General features: G+C 47.7%; 3 protein-coding genes across 3 annotated transcripts; 2 read left to right on the forward strand and 1 right to left on the reverse strand.

The window, feature by feature from the left end:
- The first annotated feature begins 203 nt into the window (after positions 1 to 203).
- On the forward strand, positions 204 to 10215 carry LHX6 (LIM homeobox 6). The gene is given in 9 exon segments (XM_029960560.1): positions 204 to 234; positions 2043 to 2143; positions 2225 to 2320; positions 3922 to 3960; positions 3962 to 3984; positions 3986 to 4040; positions 4043 to 4109; positions 4755 to 4858; positions 6554 to 10215. Coding segments are annotated over 9 exon segments (537 nt in total). The 3' UTR covers positions 6575 to 10215.
- Positions 9475 to 24615, reverse strand: MORN5 (MORN repeat containing 5). Its single transcript, XM_029960545.1, has 6 exons — positions 24573 to 24615; positions 23820 to 23966; positions 23440 to 23551; positions 22427 to 22558; positions 10811 to 10928; positions 9475 to 9582 (listed from the first exon to the last, which is right to left on the reverse strand). The coding sequence occupies exons 1-5, from the start codon at positions 24579 to 24581 to the stop codon at positions 10849 to 10851; spliced, it is 480 nt and encodes a 159-aa protein (XP_029816405.1). The 5' UTR covers positions 24582 to 24615; the 3' UTR covers positions 9475 to 9582; positions 10811 to 10848.
- On the forward strand, positions 24580 to 27200 carry NDUFA8 (NADH:ubiquinone oxidoreductase subunit A8). Its single transcript, XM_029960561.1, has 4 exons — positions 24580 to 24614; positions 24899 to 25036; positions 26325 to 26490; positions 26961 to 27200. Exons 1-4 carry the CDS (start codon positions 24580 to 24582, stop codon positions 27096 to 27098), a joined length of 477 nt encoding a protein of 158 aa, XP_029816421.1. The 3' UTR covers positions 27099 to 27200.
- The last annotated feature ends 532 nt before the right edge of the window (positions 27201 to 27732 follow it).

Raw genomic sequence — 27732 nt, forward strand, 5'->3', positions numbered from 1 at the left:
GTGCCATGGGTGGTACCGGGGACGAGTGCCTGGTCCCACACAGCCCGGCATGCAGCGTGTGAGGAAGCTGCTGGGACTTTGAGGCTGTGAGTCATAAATCTAGAAGGTGGGATTGGCGATTCGACAAAACCTTCCCATATTTTCCACCCGCCCTGCCCATCCTGGGCCGTGCTGCTCCCAGCTGGATGGTGCTGTGCCGCACCATGGCCGGCCAGCCTCCAGTGTCCCCGTCGGGTCAGTGACACTGAGGTCACACGGCACCACAGCTCCCGTCCCCTTGAGCCCAGCCCCATCCTCCTGCATGGCAATGGCCAGAGATGCTTGGAGGAACAAATCTGTGGGGTTAGTCCAGTGTAGTGCACAGAGAAGCCGGGCAGTGCCACGGCATGTCCTGTGTTGGAAAGTACCTCAGTGCATGGTGGGCACAGGCAGTGACATGCCATGCCCCGGCCCGTGCAGCATGTGGAAACCATTAACAACCTGACGTGAAAATAACATGTTTCTGTTTACTGTGTTTGAGTAAGAGAATGAAAACAGAGTGCCCAGACAGGCTGGGAGGGTCCCGCTCAGGATGTGGCTCACGGCATGTTGGTCCATATGGTCAGCTGCTGCGGAGGCGTGAGGGAGGCGGTGGGAACAGGGATGGAGAGGGAGATGCCACGTGGCCTGGAGGAGCAGTTTGGTGCGAGGACAGCAGGATCTGGCACCAGGGAGCCTCGCAGAGCTGTTACCCCAGCTGAGGGCTGGGATGGTGGGTTTTCTGCTGCTCGGAAGGACCTGCTGGTGTGGGCTGAGCACCACGGTGTTGGGCAGCATTGGGGCACCTGCTGAGTGCCCTGTATGGGTACCTCTGTCCAAGTGTCCCCTGCTTTTGAGAAGGGGGTGGGATCACTTTGGAGAGCTGCAGTTGCTGTGAAGTTGGAGGGCCATGCTCCCCCCTCTAGCAATTACCCAGCAATTTCTTCTGCACATGAGGTTTTACATACAAGAAAAATAAACAGATGTTGCTGAAGTCAGAGTCCCATTCATCATCCGAAAAGAACAAGTCAAACTATATGAGAAAGTCCTTCAACTCAAGCCAAGACAATCACAGCCTGGTCCAGCTTGTGGAGCGAGCGCTGGGCTGTGCAGGCGCATCCTGGGAGTGGGGTGAGCGCCAGCCCTGCTCGGCCTTCCTCCCTCCTCCATCCCTCCTTGGTGCTTCACCTACACTGCTGAGAGCAGACAGGCATGGCCTGGGCTGCAGGGGGGACCCCAGTGAGGAACGAGGGACCCCAGCTCTGGCCACTCTCCCTGTAGGCTCACCCCGAGACTGTGCTTGGCAAGTGGGAGGTCAGTGTCCCCCTGGTGTGTCCCCCTTAGTGTGGCTGCTGCTCAGGGCATGGGCACCCCAAGGCTGTGGGGACAGTGTCACTCCTTCTGCTGCTCAGGGACCCAGGAGGAGGAGGAGATCAGGGTGCTGGGAGGGTTTGGAGCTGCAGAAATGAGCAAAGAGCCCATTGAAACTCTCTGAGCAAATGAAACAACTCATGGAAGCAGCACCGGTGGAGGAAAACGGGGTCACAGGGAGCAGCACAGGGCAGGAGTGATGGATGTCAGTGAGCCCAGCAGAGACAGGGTCCCTTCCAAGCCGCTCCCTGGAGGATGTGGCCAAGTAGTGACCACGAGTCAGGGCCAGTGGGACATCAGTGCTTGCCCTCACACACCACCTTGACATCCCTCTTCCTGCTGCTGTCTTCCTGTCCCTTATTCCCTGTGGCTTCCACCACTTGCTGCATTTTTCTTAATTCAACAGTAAACACTTCAGGGGAGGTGGTGTCTCCTTCCCAGTGTGCTGAGGGGCTCAGCAGTCCAGGGCAGCTACCAAGGGGTAGTGCTGGCTCTGCTCTTTCTGCTCCCACTTGCAGCAAAGGATGCCGTGGGTGCCCCACACTGTGATGCCACCGGCCGTGCTGTCCCCCAGTTGAGCAGCTGCTGCATGTGGGGGTGCCAGGTGGGCAGGGGAGTTTCTGACCTGTGGCTCATGGGCTTCCCTCCTGCAGGCAATGGGATCACGCTGGAGGGGGCTGTGCCCTCGGAGCAGGACAGCCAGCCCAAGCCAGCCAAGAGAGCCCGCACCTCCTTCACCGCCGAGCAGCTGCAGGTAGGGGGGCTGGGCCGGGGAGGCTGGAGGGGCTGCGCCCTCCCAGCCTCATCCTGAGCCCCTCTCTCCTCTCTCCCACAGGTCATGCAGGCACAGTTTGCTCAGGACAACAACCCCGACGCACAGACGCTGCAGAAGCTGGCGGACATGACGGGGCTGAGTCGGAGGGTCATTCAGGTGAGGGGCAGCTGGGTGGGCTCTGTTGGCCGAGCAGCCCCAAGCAGGGCAGGGAGGGTGCACCTAAAGGCTGGCACCAGACAGGGCTCACAGCCCCGTGGCCCCTCACTCCTGCACATCAACCCCATGACATGCAGTATCCAGCAGCTTCGTGCTCACTGGCTCCTGTAGCAATGCCAACACCATCCTCCCTCTGTCTCTCTCGTGGGTTTTCTATTTGTTTTTCCCTCCTAGGATGCAATGAAACAAACCCCCGTGCAGCCCCAATAAATCACCAGGTGGGGAAGCTGCCCATTAGCACAGTGTCCCAGAGCTCTGTGCTCTGCCCCAGCTCGGGCAGCGCCAGAGCTCCCCTGGCAGTCAGTAGCAGTCCCTGCCATGAGCAGGCAAAGTTCTCAAGCTTCAGGAGGCGTTGGGATTGAGAAGTTTAAAGAAAAAGGGGTTTTGCAGCCCCAGGGGATGTGGTGGCAGGGAAGTCCCCACGCCTGTGCCGGGAGGGGAGGGAAAGTGATGCTGTAGGGACTGAGAAATGTCCCCTCTGCAAATCCCAGCTCATCATCCCTGCAGCCCAGCTTTGCCTCTCGGTGACATTTATACTCATCACTTTAATGTTCTGCTGACATACTTTCTGCATACAATAAAAAACACAAATGATGAAAATAAATTTGGAGCTTTCATCGGGGATTGTTTTGTCAATGACACATTTAAATTTTGTGTGTGAAAATCTGGCTCGAGCCTCCGTTACTGAGATTCTTCATTTAGCTAAAGATCAAGCAGGCTGCACACCAGGTGATTTTTTTATGTGGATATTTTTCAAAGGCGCTTTAAACAGGAAACAATTTGTCAAATGCTTATGACTGTTCCCTTCTCTGTGGTCCAGTGTGCTCAGCCTCAGAGAGCTGATCTTCACTCAGCCTTGGAGAAGGTTTTTACTCCCAGCTATCTTTCAAAAATTAAAGCATAAGAAACAAATCACCTCCTCAGCATAAAAAAACCCTTCCATGCGTGTTTTATCTCTAGGATGTAATTCCCTAACTATTCCTTTAATTAGAAGCACTGAGATATGGTCAGAGGGCTCATGTCTGCTGCTCACACAGACTAGGGCTTTGTCCCACCTCAGTACCCTCCTTTCTCAGCTTTAATATTCTGTTGATGTGGTTTTTGAATATGGTACAAGTGTATTAAAACAATATTGTTTTCATCATCCTTAAAGTCACAACATCTCCTAATCTAACCTTCTGCTTGGTCTTGTCTCCCCTTGTTCCTCTCCTTGCCAATGCTCACGTTTCCCAACTGATCTCAGCTGTGCTTTTAGCCCAGGTGAGCTGGGGCTGCAGCCTAAGATTTAGGACCTTGAAAGGTGCTCCCATCCTTTGCAGGGGAGTTGAGCAGGGACAAAGCTTTGGCTTCACTCGTGCTCTAGTGGGTGTAAAATAAAGCTGTGGAAACCAGTGAAACGCTGGTGAGGGGCAGATTTCTCAGTTTTATTTCTTTTTTTTTCAAATGCTTGGAGCAGACGCCCACCCTGGGGTTGCGGTGAAGGACCACACTTCAATCCAGTTGTCTCTGAGTTGACGCAGCGTTTGCTGCCTTTGTTTCAGGTTTGGTTTCAAAACTGCAGAGCCCGCCATAAAAAACACAACCCCGCAGCACACGGTGCGCCCTCGGAGCGCCCCCGTCCGCGCATCCCTCTTCCTCGCTCTCCGACGACATCCACTACTATCGCACTTCAGCAGCCCCGAGCGGGCCCGATGGTGACGCTGCACGGGATACACAGAAAAGTAATGAGGTGGAGAGAGGCCGGCGGGGCGCGGCCTGGGGGGGACCTGGGGGGGACTGGGGGGGCTCGGGAGGGCTCGGGGAGGGGCAGGGGGAGCTCCCCCGGAGCAGGCGGAGGCACCACGGCACAGCACGGCCAGAAACAGTCCTGTGCTGCTACTGCTCCTCCTCGTGCCTGGTGAACTCTGCCTTTGGAGTTTTCTGAAGGGCTGTTAATGTGGGAGGCTCAGATGAGAGAGGGAGGGGACAGAGGGCTGCTGCTCTTCCCCTCCATACCTCATCCTCAGAAGAGCCACAGCCTGGGTTTTACCTGGCTGATCCTTGGCCCTCCGTGAGTTCTCTGTGTCATGGAGGAGAGCTGTGAGTGTGCCCCGTTGAGCTTGGTGCTCAGTGCTCTCCTTCCTTCTCCGAGCAGCAGAGTTGCTTTCCTTAACAATTCCAAGTGCTGGTGAATAATTTGTGAGTGGTGGGCAGCTTTGGTCATGCCAGGATGGCTGTTGTGGCTCTTGTGAGGCTTCTCCCCTCCTATGGGCTCCTGCTGTGCCTCTGCCTGATCCATGGGGCACCTCTTGCTCCATGTGTGTCCCGAGCTGCTCCCGGTGGAGGGCCTGTGTTGTTTGTAGTAACAGAGGCTGAAGCCTCTTCTCATCCACAGGTCAGGTACAGTGTGGACAAGTGCACTGTAGACTTCCCTACACTGCTCCACCAGTGCACCTCAAAGCAGACATGGAAGGACCACTATCTAATAGGGGTGAGAAGGTAATTGTAGTCCCTGCTCCAGGCTCTGGGGCCGACCCTCCACTGTAGCAAAGATCTGTGTGTAACATCATTGCCACCGCTGTCTCCTGTCAGCATCACTGCTTCTCCATGACCTCCCATGTGTCTGTCCTTAGTCTTGGTGGCCCTCAGTTGATGTACCCACTGTTGGTCAGAATGGCATCACTTTGTTCTTCACTAAACACCCCTCCTTGTTGTGAAGTGCTGCATTCCCTGAAGGATTCCCACGTCCTCCTGCTGACTCCCCTCTCTGGTTTCTCCCCTTCCCATGTGCCCTGAGTTCTGTCCTGCTCCATTCCTCTGTTGATAACAGAGCAGGAGGAACTGTCAGCATGTGCTAACTTCCCAGTTTTCCATGAGTTAACAAAAAAAATTCATTTCTTGTGGATTGCAGTATTGCTTAAAAAAAAAAAAAAAACAACAAATAACTGGCTGTTACAATATCTGAAGCAGGAATGTTATTTCACAATGTCTGGCCAGGGAACAATATTGCATGTTGATATTTTTCTGTGCAGCGCTTCCAGTATCCAATACACGGCTTATTGGGGGCAAGACTTCTCAAACATGCTTAGGCTTGTAAGATTTTATTTAGAGTTCCAGTTTCAGTGACTTTCCTTTGAGGAAACACTGAGCCTTTGGCAACTCTTAGTGGTTTTAGCTTTTCTCTTTACTGTTAGAAGTTCTCAGCATCTCTCTTTTCAGATCTCTCTCTACTCAGTGCAGCAGTGGCAGCTTATCGAGCTCTGTTTCAGCAAGCACAAGCAGGGGAACAGGAAAGTTACTTTTTCAATCTAAATGCTACCATTTTTTCATGGTACTTGCACAGTGAGCTGGAGAGTTTTCAGAAAATATTATACAGTCCCAGTGCTGTCATTCAGAGAAGCTCCACTGCAGCAAGCAGCTCCTGATTTAAATGCAATTACTTGCTCGCAGCTGTTGCAGAATGGGGTTCTCAGGACATGGAGCTGCCCCCCAACCAGCTCCTTTTCCAAACAGCCACTTGCATGTTGAATTCCTGAAAACTGAAACAGCTTTTTTTTCCCCATCCAAAATTTTTTAAAAGCAGTGATAGCTGAGATCCTGGGAAAACACTTGTAAACACTAAGTCTCTGTTTCCCTTCTCCCATGGGGCACCCCCCACCCTCCCCTCGGGGTGCCCAGTGCAGTGGCTGGTGAGATCTGAGTTGTGACCAGCTCAGTGGCTGCTTCCCTTGCCCAATGGCAAGGGCAGGGGCTGTATTTGCAGAGCAGTGAGGTGAAGTGGTTTGAGGGGAGCCTGTGATGGTTATCGAGGGAGGGGGATAGAGTCAGGACCACTGGTATTGGTCTTTGTCTTTCTTGGAAGCTGCCGTATCACAGGACAAACTGGTTAAATCCTGGTTTTGGTGTGCTGCCCAGTTTTGTATGGTTTCACAGCTGAAGGTGTGCCCAGAGGGGCACCTTTCCTGCAGGCTGTGCTGCCACAGTCCCGTTACCTCCTGCCTGGGCTCCTCAGTGCAGTGCCTGCATCCCTGGCAGCTCCTGGGCAGACAGTGCTTCCAGAGGGGGTTTTCCTGGGGGGAAGTGGCTTCCACAGCAGAGCCCGTGTCTGTCCTGTTCTCCCTGAAAGCACATTGCCACCATGAGCGCTGTCTGTCTCCGAAAGCAGCTAATGCTCCCCTCCCGTTTCTCCCCCAGGTCATCCTCTTTCAGTACTGACTGCCCGGGCTCTTCCTCACCTGCCCATGGCCCTACCAGCACCACTGCCCCTCAGCCGCTGACACGGTGTCCAGCCCACGGCAACCGGCATCAGTCCCAGAGGAGGAGCTCAGATCCAGCACTCCCAGTTCTTCCCATTGACCAGCACCTCACGCCCACTCCGATTTCTCCAGCGACACTCTGTGTATGTGTGTGTTGAGTGCAGAGTTACATTTGACACTTGTTTCTTGTGGACTTGTAGAATGACCGTGAGTCTCTCCAAGGCAGTGCCAGACACAGTCAAAACTAGTGACTCTACTGTGCTTGCAAATCTTGCTCCCAAACCCATGGGAATACGAACAACCCAGAACACGCTGAGTCTCAGGGGGGTCGGTGATCACCTCTGAGCATAAAGGAAGGAGGAATTTACGTGGTTTGGCCTGATTCTCTTTTTGCACCAGTGAAGCGGTTCCCGGACATCCCTCCTTATTTCCACTTGCATGTGTGAAATCTGAAATGGGCTTTTTGGCTCAGCAACTCGATACATAGACAGACCTTCCTGAGCCAAACTCGCAGGTAGCCGAGACTCCACTAAGTGGAAAACATGATGCCAGCTGGAAATAGGCAGTTTTTCTTCCTCCTCAAAGTGCTTTAGAATCATATGTCCTTTGATCACTCAAAGGTAAGTAAATCTTAGTGTTTTTCCCCCCCGTTTTATAGGAGGGGAAACAGAGATGTCCTAAATGGAGAGGAACTGTGGGGGTTGGTGGCAGAGCCAGGTTTAGCACCCTGAAGTTTTTGATTGCTGACTTGTTCTTAGAACACTGAATATCTCTCTCCTCTCACAGCCATCTGCCAAATCTTCATTTTTTTAAATTTTTTTTTAAAGTTTTTTACTCTTGTTCTTTATTAACAAACTACTTTATTTCCTTGGAGTCATATCGGATCACAAATGGGTGATTTCAGAGTGTACCTACACAAAACTCTCAGACTCTCCATACTCTGGGACTGGGAAATGTTCAATGGAAGGTGACCACAAAGGTGTAGAAATGTTCTGCCCTGCTGTGGACCCAAGTTCAATCAGTGGAAACAGCCAGGTAGAAACTGGAGACCAGTTAAAAAGGTGAAGACCACAGTAAGGCCAGCAGGAAGGTCACTAGCCGAGTGGACAGCGAGGTGGTGGCGTGTTCCTCTGTCCAGCAGTGTCACTCTGATTCCCTCTGCCCTCCCGTTCTCCCTTGCTGGAGTGCAGCTCTTGGTCCTGCCAGGCCCTGGGATGAAGGTGCAGCCCGGGAGAACTGCTGCCGGCGGGCTCACGGCAACGGCAAAGGAAGTGCTCAGCAGTCTGGCCCCGAATCAGGAAAAAGGCTCCAAAATGATCCTTCATTGACGGTAATAACAAAAAGTAAACAAGTGACCTCTGCCAGCCCTTCTCAGTTTGCACCGAGCCAAGAGCAGGTCTGTAACAAAACCTGTCTCCACGCAAGCACACGGGCCTGTCCTGCTGCTAAGTGTCCGTGAGGCCGCGCGTCCGAGAATGTGAAAGCCCACCACGAGCCACAGCCGGCGAGGGGAATGACCCATCCGTGCCCCGGGAGCAGGAGATGGGAACCCATCCCTTACATAACTTGTTTTTAAGTTGAACTGTGCATACACGTGTTTTCCTCTCTGGGAGATCCTGGATCCATCTCCAGCATCGGCCGGAGGGCAGCCGTCCATCCCCCTGCTCTGGCCAGCCCCTGTTGCACACATGGCAAGGCTTCTCCTGACCATGTCCCTGAACTCTGTGTGACACCAGCGGCCAGGCACGCGGCTCCGGCTGACTGGGAATGGCCTGTGGAGATGTGGATGTCTGCTGAGGTGGCCACCAAGGTCTCTGGGTTTGAGAAGTAGCTGAGTACGAGCACACGTTGATATTGGTTGGAGCAAATGCATATGTACACACACACTCTGCTCTGTGTGTCTGTGTTGAGAGAGAGTGATGGTACTACCTCGGACAGTTAGGCCAGTATCTGTCTAATTGCAGCCAGCAGCTCTGTCCCCAAGTTTTGAAAGCAGAGAGGGAATTAAGTCTAGAAAATATTATTGTCACCTCCTGACGTGCGAGCGACCATTCCCAGCGTGTGACATCCCCAGTGACAAGGCACTGCCACACGCCTGCCCTGACTGGAAGCAGCACTGCAGAGGTGTCCCCTCGGGGAGGGGACGGTCACCAGTCACAGCAATTTTTGTCCTTGCCCGTAGCAATGAGTGAAGGACTGGTGTTCCCTTCGTTGGCTCTTGGTGAGTGTTTGTGATCACAGGTTAAGGTGGTTGCTGGGTTCATGTGCAACAGCCTTGAGATGCTGGTGGGGGTCGGGGGGGTCACCGGGGCCGACTTTGTTCTCCATTTGTGCTCACGCATCCTAATGACCATTTAGTTGTGGAATTAGTGCCGTTATTTCATTTAAGACTGAAGGAGAGACTTCAGGCTGTAACTTGCCCTGACATCCCACAGTCCTTGAGATTTCCACAACTGTTTTGTGGAGGGAGAAAAGGGTTCGATGTGTTTCTCTTCTGTCTCGGTGGTGCAATGAAAGGAAAACTATGAAATATGTATCTGCTAAATACCAACTCGATCTAAAGAAACCCCACTTGTGAAATGTACTGTATAACCCAGGGTTTGTCACCGATCCCACGGCAGGGCCGGAGCACGAGGCAGGGGCTGAGGGGGTGTAGGTGTTTCTCTCCAGGGACGTGGGCTCACTACAGACTGTGCTCGGGGCACTTCCCCCCATAAGTAGCCAGGAGCAGCTTTGCTAATTCAGAAATCAGGCTCTGTTTATATTAAGCCCAAATTGTTTGCAAAAACTGGAAGCAATTCAGCTTGTGCAGTTTTAGAGCTAATTATGTGTATGGAAAATACTCAACTGTACCAAGAATGTAAGAAATCTTCTAATTTATTCAATACATTGTTTCACAACATATTTCACACTGACTGTTGCCACTGAACCAAACCTTATCTCAGGTCATTTGCATTCATCTCCTGTCTGTGGATTAAAAAAAAAAAAAAAAATTAAAGTCATTCTCATTTTCTTAGTTTATTCAGTAATTGCCAGATGGGTTCTGGTGCAGCAATGCAGACTCCACGCACTAAACTTTTCCAGTTGCTCTTTACAAAGCCTTTTGCAGACAGAACCCACTGAGGACAGCCAGTGAAAGGCTCTTCACTCCAGTTTAATAAGGTAACTAATACGGCTCGGCTCTGAAGGTGGAATGGTTTAAGGTTTTATCACCAGTGATTTTTTTTTTTGGCTCATGCTGGTTAACCCCAATGCCTGAGCTAAAGGTGCTTACACAACTCACTCGTTGGGATGGGAGTGGGAACCAATCCTGCACTACTATCAGTGATTTATCTGTAGGATGCCAACTAAACACCAGTTTTATTTCATCTGCCAATCATTTTGTTGTAGCATGTTGCAATTCTGCATGTCTTGGCTACAATGGTTAAAAAATTTTTTCTCTGAATGAGTGGACAGTCAAGACTAATATTTATTTTAAAAAAGTAAAACTAAATTGTAAGCACTTTTTTGTAAAACCAATGTCTGTTTTGTTACATACTTTTAATGTTGTGCTTTGTAAATGTCTTATTTGTGTAATAAATAAAGTTAATGCAAGTAGAAGTGCTGGCACTTACATCCAGAAAATGATGTAATTCCATTTTATTTTATTTTTAAATACTTTCTGGCTTACTAATCAAGCAGCAACCCACCCAGTTTTCCTCTTTTATTATTTTGTTAAACTCTGGCTTCAGGAGAGTTCAACAAACGTTCGTAGTAAATGGATATAATTTCCTAGTTAGCAAACCAGTCATTAAAGAATACCTCTGGTGTACATTATTACAATGATCAATCAATATCAAAGTACTGAGCAAAAAGAGAGGAAAGGAATTCACCAGGACAGCTAACTAAAATCTGGGAAAATAATGTTGATTAAGATGGATTTGAATGACTTCAACACCGAATCTGAGGCACTCCTTTTAACAAATTGTTTTCAGGCTTAATAATGTTTATACATACTACACTGCACACCTCTCAGGAATATTATTGTGAGTACAGTCGGCTTTTTTTCCATGGCTTTTGCTCAGCATGACTGATTAAATGATTATTTCCATTTTTGTTTGTGCTGACAGAGATGACAGAAAGATTATATTCCTGTCGAGGGAAAGGGTGAGACAAATCCACGAGGACAAATTGCATTTATTGTGACTCAGATTACCTGCTTTGCTGGAATATTATTGTCTAGCGAGGTCTGGTTTATGGTTTCGGTTTGTGCTCAGCTCTTCCACCCCCAGCTTTCCGGCAGGTCCGAGTGATCCATTCATGCTCATCATCGTCTGAAAGGGAGATAAAGAGCGCGCTAAACATCCCCGTGTCAGAGCTGCTCTCTGCAGCGCTGGGGTCCGGCTCAAACAAGCAATTTTTCCTTTGAAAAGCAAATCCCTTTTTAGCCGTTGTCGTCTCTTAGAACACTTTTTTGTTGTTGTTGTTGTTTGTTTAAAAGATCGTGTGCAGTTGTGCGGAAATTTGTCAAGGCAGGAGGTACTGGATCTGTGGCAAGGACTGATTATTTGTATGTTTGAAAAGCTTAGCTTGGGTGAACGATAAGATTTGCATGTATAGGTTTTATATTTTGTGTTTTGGGCAAAATATGCAGGAGAAGCGTTGAAACTATCAGAAGTTAATATAGACCTTTTTTAAAAAATACTATGCCTGTGTGGCTTGTCAGTTTATGAAAAATGAAGGTAAAGGAAAATCTATAGTAAAACCCCAGGTTCTTGTCTTCCAGCTTCTCTTTCCATGCTGTTTTTGAGATGTACGTTGTGGCAGGTATCCATAAACTGATGTAGTGGCTGAGAGACACGTTTTAGACCATCTTCTGTGTCCCTTGTTAGTATTCATGTCTCTCGTATTTATTTTGAGAGCATAATGACAGTGTGGAAAGAAAATAAAAGCAAAGACAATGTAGGAAAAAAATAACTGCCCAGCAAAGTTTGAATAGAAATTTTGTGTATGATTACAAAAAAATAGCCTGGTGAATGTTAAGTTGTGGCTTCTTAATTCCAGGGATTTAAACACTCTTGTCTCCAGAAACTGTTCTGCAGCCATTTCTTTTGTGTTGGTTTAGGGGAAAGGAGATCTATGTAGTAAACCAGGAAAACCAAACTTCAAAGAGCTTTGGAAAAAAAATCAAAGTATTACTTAAAACAATATCTGTATTTATTTTTATATAAGTGAAATGTATTCGAGCTGCTTCTTGTGTTTACCACTGTCTTAACAAACCCATACTAGGTGCTTGTGATGTGTGTTTCTAACCTGCCTCAGACTAGATTTTTAAGAAAGAATAGATGACTGAGAGGAGGATGGAGCTGAGGGGGCTGTGACCTTGTGCTGTGACCATCCTTTGGCACAGTCAGGCACAGTCCCATTTAATCACACACTGAGCACCCTGCTCGGGTAGGTCAGAAGAGATGGAGAAAAAGCATGTTCCCTGTAAGGAGTCGAATTTTCAGGGAGATCTTTTGATTGTGGAGTTGTACCTTTACATTAAAGTGACAGAGGAGCATTTGAAATGCAAAAGGTAGGAAGGTCCCGGGAATGAACTGACTGAATAATCAGTTGTGTTGTGTTAATCTAAGAAGTAAAGTATGTGACAGATTCAGTCTGTTGCACAAGTCATCAAGCTTGGGGGTTAATCTTATTGATTGTGGAGGGTTTTGAATCAAGTCAGCTTTGTCTTTCCTTTTTTTCCTTCCTTTTTTTTTCGTGCAGCCCTCCCCTTTTTCTCACTCCTGGCCGAGTGAGGCGGGCACACGCCTCCTTCGCTGCTTGTCGGGTGCTGCTCACAGGCTGCTCCCTTGGCATCCTGGCACAAGCAGGGAGGCATCCTGGTGAAAGCAGGGAAGCACGTGCCAAGCTCCTGTGCCACCCCTGACAAGCAGGGATCGGAAGGGCCGCTGGCTGGAGGGAGGTTTCCCTCGGAGCCTGCTCTCCAGTTTGCTCTGTGCTCCCAGTCACTGGGGCCAGACAGAGTGCTGGTGTCCCCCCGACCCTCTCCTGGGTCAAGGGCTTGCAAAGCTCGGCTTTGGTGGGGAGTGCCCACCTTTGAGCAGCACCTCAGTGACCGTGAGTGGGCTGAGGACACACCGGGGCTGCCACTGTTCCACTGGAAAATGGTCACAATTTGGGTAGAATGGCCAAGTTCAGCTCTCTCTGTGTTTCACTGATCTCTTTTTTATTCTTTATACCTAGGAATCCCTAGGTCCATAACAAAATGCCCTGTTAATGGTATAAACGAGGGGAAAACAGAGGGGGGGGGAAAAATATGCTAAAAAGGGAATTAAAAAGATGAGCACTGAATCTTGCTTAAAGATCACGCAATCCTGAGAGGCAGATTCCACTGAGGGCTGCAACAGGAATGCAAATGCGGTCCTTAAGCTTTCTTAAAAACAACACCCAAGCCATAATCAGTGTGCTGGCTTTTGTTCTATGCACTAGGTGTTCCAGACAGTAACGACGTGTCACGTGAGCCCCGGCTGCAAGCAGAGATTGTCCAGCCTGGGTGGCTCTGTGATTTTAGCTGGAATTGCCTTAACTAAAAAAAAAAAAAAAAAAAAAAAAAATCTGAGCTTGTAATAATGGCAGGAAAAATTAAACTTTTTCTGCCCTGGTGAAGGAATAAGCAGAAGTTACCCAAGCTGTTCATCAGCAGTGATATCTGGGTGTATGTGCCTCACCTGAGCACTAGAAGTAACCAGCCTGACTTTTGCTGGAGCCATCAATGACTCTCACTCAGCTGAGCACCCAGGGATAAGCACAAAGGCAGGCAGATGTAACTTGGCTTCATCTCACAGGTTTCCAGCCTGTCCTTGGTTTGCCCAGGTTGTTTCCTTCTGCATTCTGGGTTTTCCTGGTCTCCGAGCAAAGCACGCAAGGCAAGTGGCTCCAAGGATTTTACCCTCTCCAGGACTATCCCAAAATGTCTCAGTTCATGCAGTGATCTGAGCCCATGCAAATTAAACCCGTGTTCATAAGCCCTGCTTAACTTGCATATAGTTTATTCAGATGTAAAACTGAATGAAGAAGTGAATTGAAACTTTGTGTATGAAAATGACTCAATATGAAGTAAATCCCTAGAACTGCCACCCAACCCAGTGTTCTGTACAACTGCTCCTTGGTCGAGGTAAGGGGAAATGAAAGGATTGATCCAGCATAGCAAGAAGAACCACAGCCCCAGAGATGAGAATGGCTCCAGGGCTGGCTATGGGAGAGGAGGCAGGGAAATATTAGAATGTAAAGAGTTAAGCTATGGTAAAACATACTTTTGCTACACTAAAGAAGACTGGTTGATAATTACTGTAGTTTTAGGGCTATTTGAATCAGTGCAGCTGCAACCTCTTCAGTAGTAACCCCTGAAACAAGACAAACTGGGTTTATTGTACTGAACAAGTCTTAAAGCTCCTCCCTGATTGTTAGTAATTGGCAGCAATGGACTTAACAGCCTCTTGACTACCCTTTTTACACTCTACCTGACTGTGCAGCTAACAATTTAAATCACAGATGCCGATCCTTCTTTGTGGCAGCTGCTTGTTAACTACACGTTCCTCTTTTTCTGTCACTGGCTGCTTCCATAACCCTGCAACACCAGGGTTAGATTGGAGAATCACATTTCATCAATATTTAAAATGGAATTAAACCTTGAAGTTTGATTAATGCTACCGGATAGTGAGTTGTAATTACTATTTTGCAAATTGCAATTGTTTGAATATGTTAATATGATTGTCTAAGCACATCTTCACCTTCAGAAGTAATTTTCCTTTTAAAAAAGATTTGAAAAAAAATACAAACTCTTTAATCAGTGGTAAATTATCACCCTGTGCACAATTAGGTAGTATGGGGTTCTTCATGTGGTGTGCTGAATTTTGGGTCTGCATATTTATCTTTTAAAAGTTTATCCATTTTTTTAGATTTTCCTCAGTAGAATAAACACTGATGGAACAGACTTTGCTGAAACAGGACCATGTTGATGTTTGAAGGTAAAGGAAAAAAAGCTTTGTCTGAGCATTTCATTGCAATCTGGTGTATCCCTGTGCAGTTAGTAAACATTAACCAATGTTTTCTTCCAAAGTCAGTGAAATATAATTATTATTATCCTGGCATATTATTGAAATCTTGAAACTAAGAGAAACAGAGAGAGATTGTAATGGATGAGCTGTTGGAATATATGTAAGTACTGACTGATTCTCTTGAACTATTTCCTTGTGTCTCATCCAAAAATAAGATCAGTTTCTAGCACCCCCTGAATATATTTTGAATATCGTGGGTGAGATCCTCAGCCAGCCCACACTGGGACAGCTTCTCTTTTATTTTTGTGATTAATTCAGGCTGTTTTCATTAAGCAGGCAGAGGCATATGGAGCCAACCCTGGCAGGCACCTGATCTCCAGAAACAGCATCTCCCACACTAGATGATTAACCAGGGGTGCAAGTCCTCCTGATCTCCTGTTGGACACTGTCTACACAGTCAACAGGTCAGTTTGGAGAGAGTCTCTTTAGGCAAATAAGACCCAGCTAAAGCTGTTGTTTGTAACGTGCTCCTATAAGTAGCCTGTTCCAAAATTTCTTCTTCGCCTGGCAAGTTTCTGCCTTGTTTTGGGTGGCTTTAGGGAAAGCTCCAAATGCCAGCCAAGTCCAAACAGGTCTGTCAAAACCCCTGTTAGGTGTGTTCCACAGTGAGCTCAAACTGCAGCTCACCCAGATCAGTGGATTTCTGCTCAGCATCTCCCCAAAATGAAACCACTTGCCTAATTTTCAATGATCAGTCTAAAAGTAGTGGCAGAAGAGACTTCCCCAGCTACCACGCTCCAGATTTATCTCTCAGCTGGGATTAGAAACAGCTGAAAATTCAGGGTGGCCTTGCTTCAGGGTGCTTCCAAGGGATGACTTGCAAACACGCTGTAATTTAGGTGCGTTTAATCTTGCTATATTAAATGCATATTGCAAAGTTTAGAATTATTTGCTTCTAGCTATCGTGTTTCTGTGTTGCTTATGGAAAGCTCAGCTGTGAGACACTTCTGAGGACTCTGCATGTTTAGGTGTCTGCCATGGTGCAGAGCAGAGACTGTCAGCAAGGACAGTATTGTCATGTAGACTTCTGGATTTGTCCTCTTTAATGTGTTCCCAGGAAACCACCTAGAAGATGTATTGGAATTAGAATATTTAGTGGCTTACATAGGGAAAAAACTACACCTTAAAAACCTTGTCTATGTTAGGTCTTTGTAGCTGTGTGTGATCCTGGTGTCTTAAAGGCTGACCCTACACAGGAGGCCTGATGCACTCCCCAGTGCTCCCCAAAATTCAGATCCATGGCTCCCTGCCCTGCCCAAGGGCCGTGATGGGCATTGTCCCTTTGTTCTCTTGCTTCTGGTAAAGTCCCTGTGAGCAAGGAGGGAAGTCGTTCCCTGGTCTGTGCCTCCCCCAGGGCAGGGAGTGCATCCCGGGGACCAGCCCTGTGGGAAGAGCAGCTTTCCATGCCCATGGATTGTCAGGCTGTGTTTACAGCAGGCCATCCTCGAACAGGAGCTGAGCTTCCTCTCTGTTTGCAGAGGGCCAAGCACACGCAGCCCATTGTAAACAACAATATCACTGAATTCTTTCACATCCCTGACTCCTCCCATCACCCGCGGTGCAGTTTATCGTGTTCTTCCACTGCACAATTCCAATCCCATGTGATAGGATCTCAGCCATGGATTCTGCCTGGCACACCCCTTCCATTTCCACTGCCCCCTCCGGGTCCCTACCACCTCTTTCCTTACTGCACCTGACCCCACCAACATCAAGGCTGGCAAGAAAATGGAAAATACGTTTTTTCAATTAACCTTTGCTTCCACCCACAAATTCTCACCCTTCCATTTACTTTTAATTACTGTCATTCCAAAATGGCCCCCAAATGAACTTTCCATCTCTTGTAAAACTTGTTTTCACATGGACTGTATAGTGGAATGTAAGTGCCTATAAGACTTGTGTGTAAGCTATTTAGTGGATTCACAATAGGATAGTTAGCACCCAAACAAAGGTGTTATTCTTGGCATGCCACTCTTTGGAACTGAAACTTCCACAGTTTTCAAAAAGATAAGAGCAGGAAACCACAAGGAACAATATATCTGCAAAAGCTCCAGCTACTGAAATTGCCGTAGTAACTTACATCATGATGCATATGTTAATATTATCACTGCTGGCTCCAGGCTTGAATATAAATCACGTTGGTTCATAATCTATTTTGCTGAATGGAGGATGTTTTAGATTAAAACATGTAAGCCAAATTTAATCTAAAAATATTCTTGGTTGCTCGGATGAGAAGTCTCCAAGGATCTCTGTCTGTCACCTGAGCAGACTCTGACACCGAGAAAGGCATAAGAAGTATGAATTTTGCATTCAAAATGTGCCTGATCCCAACACATTTCTATAAATAAAGATGTGAAAGGAGCATATGATGGGTAGGAGAATTGGTCCAACATTTCAAAAAAGTGTTTAGGGTAGAGTAAGAAAAAAAAAAAGAGAAAACCACAACTTCCTGTAGGAGTTTGGGATCTTCATTTTAAATGGGGTAGACTCAAATGCCTCTGCCATCTTCACTGCTCATTCACTTGCCTTGCCCCTCAGCAGTCCCTGTTTGATACTTCCTAGGGTCTGGCCTCTCCTCCTTCTAAGATTTGGCTCCTTAACTAATTTATGTAAGAACTGGAGATTATTTAGGTCCAGAGCTCTCACATTGGGACAAAACCTATCTCACTAAAAAAATAGGAAGAGGTGGATAAGTGACACTTGGAGATCAGATCAGAGAGTTACAATACAATCCCTGATCTTCTCAAGTCTTCTGTCATGGAAGCAGCGAGTCTGGAGAGCAAGTACCCAAAAACTGGAACTGTGTGAATGTGGCCGAAAAACTATGTCCTGGGACTGAATGCAAGAGAAAAAAGTGCGTGGGAGGTGGAGGAGACAAAATCAGAAGGTGAATTTGTAGGGACTTGTGTAGAGCCTTGTGGGCACAGAGAAGAAGCTGAGTGCCATGGCAGAGAGGGAAGATATTTTTTTTGCAGCGGTATTTTTCAGGAATAGGAAGCAAAGAGGCCAGAAAGAGGAATTAGCAGCAAAAAGGACAAGCACTCCAGCTGTTGTAAGAAAAGCAAAGGGCTACTCAGATGCTTTACTTGTGTAAATGGAGAGCAGTATTGGCTCTCTGCTTTACAAAGCCTGCTTTCAGAAATAAGTTTGTCAGCCAAAGTAAAGAGAAAAAGATCAATGGACTGCAATAAACGGCATTTAACATAAAAATGACTAAAATTTACAATCCAGTTAACTTGTTAAATGTTACAAAATCAGCAAACAATAGACACGATTTGTTTTGTTCAGAGCCCAGAGGTAGAGACCAAATCCTCTAAATTAATTTCTGCAAAAGCTGGGGTTTTTTTCCAAACAGGTCTGGATCCTATTCGTTGTAGAATATACTGATTACCAACTATTTTTAAGAGCTTTACACAAACATTATTTCTTTTGTTGTGTGAAATGCAGAATCAGCCATCTGGCAAATGCCCCAGAGCTAAAATCTTTTACATGACATATAATTCAAAATGATTAAATATACAACAGAAAATAGCTATAGCATTGCACTTAAAATAGCATGAACTTTTACTGCCGATCAAAACTGATTTCTTTAGCTTAACAAGTATCCAAAGAACAATTATTTGAAGAGCTTTTAAGAGTTTCAATATGTAGGAACTAAACCTCATCTAAATTCAGTATCTTAAGTCAAATAAAAAAGAAACAAATGTACAAAAGATTAAATGGCCCTGCGTTATAAGTAGACATTTAAATCTATGGGAAGCTAAATTCATTCGAGCAAAAATACTATATTCTCTCTGAGTGTGTGTTGCTGGGGCTTCCCCCTCCACTGCTCAGGGCATCTGCCTAAAGAACTGGTACATTCTTAGGCAATGGCTCAGCCTGTCGGAGCCCTCCCTGCAGCAGCACAAGGGGCAGTTCCAGAGAAGAACAGGGGGTAAAGCCCCGAGGGTGAGCCCCCAGGGCAGTCAAACCTTCTCTCCTGCACCACAGTCGACTTGAAGTTTTAAACTTGCTGTCTTTTTTTTCCAGAAATACTCCAGGCCTGAAAAATTGCCAGGTCCTCATCCCACACCCAATTCTCCAGTAGTTTATGAGAAAGAGCACGCAAACATCTGCATGTGTTTGGGGTACACGAGGGTAGGTACAGAAATATTACCCTGAGCAATTATTGAGCGGTTATGGCTCTTTCTCAACTACATTTTTCAGAGAAGTCAAAGTCTGCGTTTCCCAAAAAGCACTTGGTGCAAGGCAGATCTGAGCTGCAGGACAAAAAAAAAAGAAATCTAAATGTGGGAGATTTCTCTCAAGGATTTGCATACTTGGATGAACCTGAAATGGATGAACACATCGCTGCCGACCGCCCAAAAGAAATTTTGCTTCCAAATTCTTTCAAACCAAGCGTGAGAACCTCCACCCCAAGGTAACAACGTGAGGAAACTGCAAATCTGTGTAAATCTGTGATTATTAAGGCTTAGAATTAAGGTGGATTTGCCCCCTTGCCTGGGGAGTCGGGTCAGCTTTCGTGACCAAGGAACCTCAGATGTTCTAACCCCAGACTTCTCTAAACTGTAAGAAAATAATGTTCTTGAATCTTGACCTTTTCAGCTCATAATGATTCCTGAAGCAGCAGGATTTTTCCTGTTGCTTTTCACAAGACTTTCAGGCTTGTAGAAATGCTGATTGCTGGCTGGTTGGGGTCTGCAGCAACACCAAACCCCCTCCTCTTACTAAGACACTTGTCCTGCTTTTCTGGGCCTAATCCTGCTCTTAATTCAGTTCCCTGACTGAGCACTGAGTGCAAAGGCAGATTTTGTGTATTCCTACTCTTGATTTTATATGAAGAGATGCAAATATATTTCAGGTAATATTGACTGCACCCAACACATATGAATTAAACCTGAAGATGGAATACGAAAGTAGTAGCACAAATATTCTCATATTAGAAAGAGGAAAAAACATGTTTTATATTATTTAACCTATCCTTGGGAGAGCCACAGGAGAAACAAGGCAATTTTCATCAGAAATATCTTTGCTTTTCATCAAGAGAGGTGACCCAGGCTGTAAAAAAAATCCTATTTTTGATGGTATTTTCTCTTCGAAAGCTCTGGGCTTCTCTGATAATTGAGGGTCCTAAAACCTGACTGTCACAGCTCTTCTTGTACCTCCCTGCTTTGCATTAAAAGCAACATCTTGTAGTTTCTACTTTTTGCTGAAAAATTGGGAAATCGTCCCATCTTTCTATTGACCAATCCTTACAAAGGTGCCAGGAGTCCCATTTCTGGGGGGAAAAAAGCAAAAGGAATACTTCTAGTGAAACAGGAGTCTGGCCCCAGTATCTATTCAAAATAAACAAGGTATCTCCTTACAAATGAGCACTCCCATTCTTATTTATGTGCTCAGTTTTGCTAACTTACTTCGCAACGCTGGAAAAAAAAAGCTTGAAGAACACATGGAGAACGAAGAGAAATCTGAGCACCCCCGAGGAAACAGAGGTTTAGGGACAGAGCAATAACTGCAGGGCTGTAATGAGAATTTGGAAGACTTTGCTAGATAAAAACGTACAACAAAACTCTTGCTGTCGTTTCGTTCCCTGGGCTGATTATGTTTTCACGATGGGCCTTCGCTCTGCTGCAGCAGTGAGAGCCCTTGGAGGAAATGAGGATCAGACCTCCATGTAGGGGAAAGGCAGGGCCTGCCAAACTTATCGGGGGCTCTGCGGTGCTCGACATCCTCTCATCTCCACAGAGAAGGGCTGGAACCAAACTCAGGAGTTTCAAATGGCGCCTGTTTTCTTCTCCTCGGGAGCGGTACCGGGATGCTGCCAGGCTGCAGCGAGGCAGTGCCAAGGGTTCCTCGCCCTCTTCCACAAACAGCCGAGAAACAATTAGAAATTGCTTCATAATAGGGGTGAAAGGTGAGGCCTGGAGTGTTCTGCAAACCCGCTGCCAGGGCTGAGGGAGATACTGTCATTTTGGTAAACCTGTCAAGCTGTTGTAAGAACTTCCTGAATGCTTCCTACCATCTGCTTTTGATGCTTTCAAGACTTGGCTGGAAGCCTGGAGGTTTTCCTGCTCCTTCCTGCCCAACCTATAATGGAGTAGTTCTGGATCTGTTCCCTGTCATCTCAGCCTCTTCCTCAGTTTCTTCTGCTTACAGCTGGTTGTTTTTTTTTTTTTTAATTTTTTTTTTTTCCTCTTTACTTCAGTGGCCTTGTGCCCTGAATCATCTCTCCTGGGGCGGGAAGAGTTCCTCTGATGTTGAACAAGTGCCGGGTGTTTCAATTGTGTTCATGTTCTTGAGAGGAAGGGTCTGGCCTACATGACACATTCCTTCTTCACACTCACATCAACAACTTTAACTTTGTGCACAGGCTCTCGCTGGAAGGGCCACACAAAGCCCATCTCCACTACTGTCAGGCCTCACGCTGGGCTGGGCTGCCGAGCCAATATTGATTGATATAATTTGTAGGGTTTGAGATAAATGTCATAAAGGACAATGAGTTCAAAGAACAGATTAAAAAACAATAAATTGAATTCCAAGGCGTTCCCCCCTGTACTAATCTGTGTAGGTTCCTGTGTTTTTGGAAAGCATGTTGCTTATCTTCCTCATCAGTAGGCCCACTGCATTCCAGTATTTTGGATCAATGCCATTTGTAATAATCTGGATCAGTTTTTATTCAACGTTTATAAAACAGGCCATGTATCATAGGGTATATTTTATAGCAGATGGTATCTCCAATTCATTTAACCCCCCCTCACTTCCCTCCTCCAATATCACAGTGCACACTTACAAAAGCTCTTGAAAGTAGAGCAGGGCAGAATTTTTTTTTATTCTCAACAAATAGTAAATTTGCTGAAAAATGGAGTTTCCAAGCAACAAAACTGTTAAACTGTGGCACGCTGAAAATGAAATGTTCTGGTTTTGAAAAAACAGGTTTTGCAATTTGGGCATTTTGGGGGGGGGGGAAAAAAGTGAGGTGGGTGGTTGCTTTCAGAAATCATTTTCATTTAAAAATCCTCTACATTAAAAAGGTGATAAATACAAAGGTTAAATAGCCAGAACACGAAGTGGGTTTTTTTCAGGTCAGATTATGTTTCTTGAGCTATCCCATTGTCAGCTGTTCGAGGATCTTCTGTGTTTTTTTTTTAATTTGAAAAGTTTCTCTTTTGGCTTGATGAGAATGAATTTTTCCCAAGGCTTTTCAGTTTGGGGACTTACCCACGGGACCCAGTATTTGCCAGACTCTACTCAGAACACAGCTCTCCAAAGTGAAAGTGTCCTGTTCAGGAAGGTAAGACTAAGACTGATTTTAATAAATTGGACTTGTAGAGATAAGCACATGCTTGAGCACTTTGCTGGTTCCCAGCATGGAGCTTTTTAGCTTTCAGGATCAATGGTGTGCCCCTCACAACCACTCCCTTGCTTGAGATCATAACAGAAGAGACTGAAGATTTTTCTGAGATTAACATACCAAATGGTAATACAATATATTTATTTGTATCTGCTTGGGAATACTTCACTGTAATTTTGCAAAATATGATTTATACAACTCTGGGGATGCATAAATCACTGATAAAATAAATAAGTAAAAGATATTTTAGCTCGGTAATAAGAGAACCAAATCATGGAGTTGTTTATGTTTTAGCTTTAGTCCTAGGAGATAGGACAAATAAACTCATCTTACTTTACCTTGTAAAAGAAGTTAATCATACCTGCATTTCTCAGAAATGTGAATTTGTAGTCAACAACAACTCTGGTTTCAGGATTGTAGAATCCATCACCACAGTCGTAACAACCTTCTGGGATTGTTTTGGGAGGATCCAGATTTGTAAGCTGAGGAATGCCTGAAGGAAAAAAAAAAGGACTGATTTTGGTTTTTTGGGTTGTTTTTTAAATTTGAGCCTTTGATCAAGATAACTAACAAATACATCTCCGTGGCTTTTGCTATAAAAACAATGCTGTTATTTTACAATAATTTTGTAAAACATTTTTACAGTTTTGCAGACGGAGAAAACAAAAATGGAAAAATTCACACCCAAAAAGTGTGTGATAAGAAGCTGCCACTTTGATTCCCTCACTCGCAGTCCTGTGATTCAGCCCCACGAGCTGACATTACAAATACGACCCTAAAATCCAAACTGGGGCCAGGAGAGACTCGCTGGCCTCACAGAACTACATGTCATCACTAAAATATTCTATGTATAGAGTACTGTGTGTATTATGTTACAGATTTTACCCACTTGTTTCCTTATAAATCTTTCCACCTTTTGACTACAGACAAATAATGAACTTATAAAAGCAAAAATATAGATGGGACACAAATGTCTGCTTTGGTATGTACTAAAAAGCTACGAGGGGCAGATGACTGAAACTTTATTTGATATTCTGGATTCTAATTGCTTCTGCTCAGCTTTCCTGTTATTAAAAGCACACTGCTTATGCAGTGAGGGTGAAATGTGTCCAAGGGTTAATCAGGATATCAAAAGCTGTAAATAAAGCCCTGTCCTGTTGGTCATCACTCCAAGAGCCCCTGCTGTGGATGCAATGCTGCATCCCGGGCTGTGCTGGTGGAAGGTGGTGTCCACATTCTTCTGGCAGCCTCCTATGAAATTAGCCAGAGCCTTTCTGCTCCATGTTACTCATGTAGCCGAATTAATCTTTCTTAGGCAAAGTTGTTACTTTAATTCCTTCCAGACTCTCAGGATCGCAAAGTGCAATTTAGTACCTGGTGGTTTGAAACCAGAACAGATTTCTGTATAAAATCTTCTGTCGTAGCCATCGCAGTAATGCCAGTTTTTTTCTTCATATTCGAGACCATCTGCAAAAACGAATTTCCCCTGCAAAACACGTTAATAAATATGATGGATGGAGGGAACGGCAGGGCCAGGTTCCTCGGTAGAGCCCCAGCAGGGCCAGCACGGCTCAGCCCGTGTTTGGAGTGCTGGGAACTGTACTGAGGGATGCCCAGCAGCCTCCTCACACCTCGAGGGAGCCAAAAATCGGCTTTGTTCGAAAATCCACGTATTTCACCTCCAAACCTCCCCCGCAGTGGGGCCGCTCCCGACAGCGGGGGCCCCTCGGGGTGAATCCCCCAGCCCGGGGTACCTGCGTGGGGATCCCGCGGTCCCAGAGCGCCCGGTATCTGATGCCGTTGGGGAAGAACAGCTCTCCCTCGCCGTGGAACATCCCGTCCCACAGCGCTCCCCGGTACTCGGTGCCCGTCGGCAGCTTGTAGAAGCCGTATCCTCCATCCTGGAACAGGACGATGGATACTCCGGGTCCAGCGTGAGACGTCTTCGTCTCGCTCTTTGGTGACGAACGTGTCCTGCGCGCCAGAAGACAGGCGGGTGGGGAGGGGCTGTTTCCCCCCCGATCCCCCGATCCACCCTGCCCCCCTGCGCCCCCTGTCGTGCCCTCTGTGTCCCCCGTGCCCCTGGTCGGCCCTTCTTGACCTCCCTCTTGCTTTCTTTCTCTTCCCTCCGGTCCCACCTGTCCCCAGTATTCCCCGTGCCCCTTCCGATCCCCCCGGAACACAACCCCTTACCCTCCTCGCCCCGGGTCCCACGTGCCCCGCGCCGCCGCAGGTCCCTCATGTCCCACGACCAGCAATCGCCCCCTGCGCCTCTTCCCGGGGACCCCTGTCCCCACCCCGGTCCTCCCGTGCTCCCCGGTCCATCCCGTACCTCCCTGGACCCCCCGTTTTGTCCCCGATTCCCCCTGCCCCCTCAGGTCCCCCCCGTCCTCCCTGTCCCCGATTTCCCCGATCCCTCCACCCCCCCAGCTCCCCTTCGTGTTCCCCCCAAATGTTCTCCGTCCCCACCTTGCCCTCACGACCCCTCCCAGGTAACCGATCCCCACCAGCTCCATGGCGGTACCCCGGCGGCGCGTCCCGTCACCACGGCAACGGGGCCCCGCCCCCCAGGCCCCGCCCCCCGCGAGGCCCCGCCCCCCCGAGGCCCCGCCCCCGCGCGGCGCAATGCGCGGTGCGGGCGGGCGCTGAGGGCGCTGCAAGGAGAGCCGCCATTGCCCGGGGCGCCGTCCAGGTTTGCCCTCGCTGGAGGAGCTCGATGTTGCAGGAGGTGAGTGCGGGTCCCTTCCCGCCCTGCTTCCCTTTGCTTCCACCCCCCCCTCACGGCCGCTCTGCCCCCGCCGCAGGTGGCGGTGATGCTCGGCCGTTGCTGAAGGCCGCCGGCGCACCACTACGGCTCGCAGTGCGACCGGCCCAACAAGGAGTTCATGCTGTGCCGCTGGGAGGAGAAGGACCCGCGCAGGTGCCTCAAGGAGGGACGGCAGGTCAACCAGTGCGCCCTCGACTTCTTCAGGTGAGCGGGGACGCGCCGGGGCACAGGGGCCTGGCGGGGCCGGGGCCACGGGACCTGCCTGGTCCGGCTGCGGGATTGGAGGCCCCCCTCTGCTCTGAGACAGGCTGGGAGAGCTGGGGGGTTCACCTGGAGAAGAGAGGGCTCTAGGGTGACCCGAGTGCAGCGTTTCGCTGCCTGAAGGGGCTCCAGGAGAGCTGGAGGGGGACTTGTGACAAGGGGTACTAGTGACAGGACAAGGGGGAGTGGCTTCCCACTGCCAGAGAGCAGGGTTAGATGGGATATTGGGAAGGAATTCCTCCCTGTGAGAGTGGGGAGGCTCTGGCACAGGTTGCCCAGAGAAGCTGTGGCTGCCCCATCCCTGGAAGTGTCCAAGGCCAGGTTGGACGGGGCTTGGAGCAGCCTGGGCTGGTGGAAGGTGTCCCTGCTCATGGCAGGGGTGGAACTGGATGGTCTCTAAGGTCCCTTCCAACCCAAACCATTCTGTGATTCTGATTAAAAGTGCCAGCACTATCACAGCCTTCAAAGCCTTTATTTTTGCTTCTTAAACTTTAGCTCCAGGGGATAGAGGCCACTTGTTTTGTCTTGCTTATTTATACGTGACTTTATCCTTTCACGTGAAGCCCTGTGGCTTCTGTTCCAGAGCAGGTGGTCTGGGTTTTTGTTGGGCTCCCAGGGCAGTGGTGGGAGGTTGCTGCTGCTGCACCCTGCAGCCATGTTATGAAAGCCAGGAATCCAACCTGAGCTTTGTGTTGTTTGTCCTCCCTGTTCCACAGGTGAACTACTGTGAAATCTTAAGGAGATGCACCAAAAACATAGATCCAGGGCCAGTATTGCTAGTAAAGGACCTCATTTAATTAGCTCAAAGCGTGTCCACCTCGAGTCTAACAGCTGGTAATCAGAAACCTCTGTTCTAAGCATGGCTTCTTGAGCTTAAGGGATCAAAATAATTTGGAAGCATTAGAGCATTGTATCATGTGAGTGAGTTGTTTGGCAAAACAAGGATCTCCTGTGAAGGAGCTGTGAACATCTGCCCAGCCAGAATACCCTCCACATATTATTAAAGTTATTGCTACCACTAGCTGTAGTTACAGTGATAGAAATTTTACAGGTATTTGTGTCAAGTTCTGTTAAATGCTTCAAGTACTGACTTCTCTGAAGATTTAAATGTTCCCAAGAACTCAGGACTGCAAGAAACACTTTACCACAAGTTGAGGTTTGAGTGAGTAAGAGAGAAGAGCATTAAAACTGTGACAGGTGCTGAGGGTTTTCTGTGTGTGGCCCCTCACAGGAAGATCAAGGCCCACTGTGCAGAGCCCTTCACCGAGTACTGGACGTGCATCGACTACACCAACCTGCTGGAGCTGCGGCGGTGCAGGAAGCAGCAGGCAGCCTTTGACAACTGTGTGCTGGACAAGCTGGGCTGGGTGAGACCTGATCTGGGAGAGCTCTCCAAGGTAACTTCATACCTCTTTGGTCTCATAGTCAGATCCTTCTCTCCCTCCGTATGGACATCTTGTCCAGACCAGGTCTCCAATGTCTCCTGGCCAGATGGTGATTCCTGAACTCAACACTGGAAGTTTGTGGCCTAATAGAGTCCAGACTCTGTCAGCATTTTTCTGGGTTGCTTTCCTAGAAGATTTGTGCTCTTTTTAGACAATGACACACTTGCTTTTTACTTTTCCTGGTGTGGAGACTCTTCCTTCAGGAGTGAAGCTCACACTCATGTGGAGCTGCTCAGTAGTTTTGAGTGAAGTGCCCCTCCCCTCACTTTCTTTAAAAGTGCTCAGGAGCTCTAATCAGCTGAACAATGTGTCCTTAGTGTTGTTTGGTACTTCTTGGTAGTTCTTCTTTAAGTTCTGACTCAGTGTGGCTTTTCTGGTAAATGCTGTGGGAAGTTGTCTCATTCCTTTGTTTTCCTTCGCAGGTTACGAAGGTGAAGACAGACCGTCCTTTGCCTGAGAATCCCTATCACTCTAGACCCAGACCAGAGCCAAACCCACCCATTGAAGGGGAGCTGAAGCCTTCTCGCTTTGGCAGCAGGTTCTTTTTCTGGTCCTGGTGAAGTGGGCAGGCTGTGACTCGGGTGCAGAGATGTGTTGCTGCGCGTGTAAATTGTCCGGTGTGCGTTGGGTATAAGTAATGATTAAAGAGCCCCAAACCATCACGTGGCTGAGCAGAGTTCTTTAAACTCACCCTCACAGCAACGAGAACAATGCATTTCCCTGTTTGCACAGGGCTCTGCAGTCACACAGCCCCTGGGACCCTCAGAGCACCAGTCACGCCAGCGGGCTGGTGGTGACACAGGTTTGTCCGTGTGCAGATGTGGCCCAGGTCTTTGACTGCTGTCCCCATCAATCACAAACTGGTGTGAGACTTCATTTACCTACTGAGAACATTGCCACTTGCATCAAGGAAACTCAGGGAACAAACAAGTCGTTAATGTCTTCCTTTAGTCCTGCACCTGATAATTGTGCATTTTGCCAAGGGACTCCTGCAGGGATTTGACCCGAAATCAGTCTTGGAGCACGTGTTTAGTTGGATGAGGTCAGTGCTGTTTCTGACGTAGAGATCCCTGTTGTACTTGCCAGCTGCTCGTTCCTCATGCAGCAAGGTCAGTGGCTTCCATACCTTTTATTTTTTACTGGGGCAACCCAGGCTGCTACACTGTAAAAATCACACTCTCTGTTTTCAGCACC

This window comes from Manacus vitellinus, unplaced genomic scaffold (assembly GCF_001715985.3).
Source record: "Manacus vitellinus isolate BGI_N305 unplaced genomic scaffold, ASM171598v3 scaffold_27_pilon, whole genome shotgun sequence".
In the NCBI taxonomy this organism is placed as follows: Eukaryota; Metazoa; Chordata; class Aves; order Passeriformes; family Pipridae; genus Manacus; species Manacus vitellinus.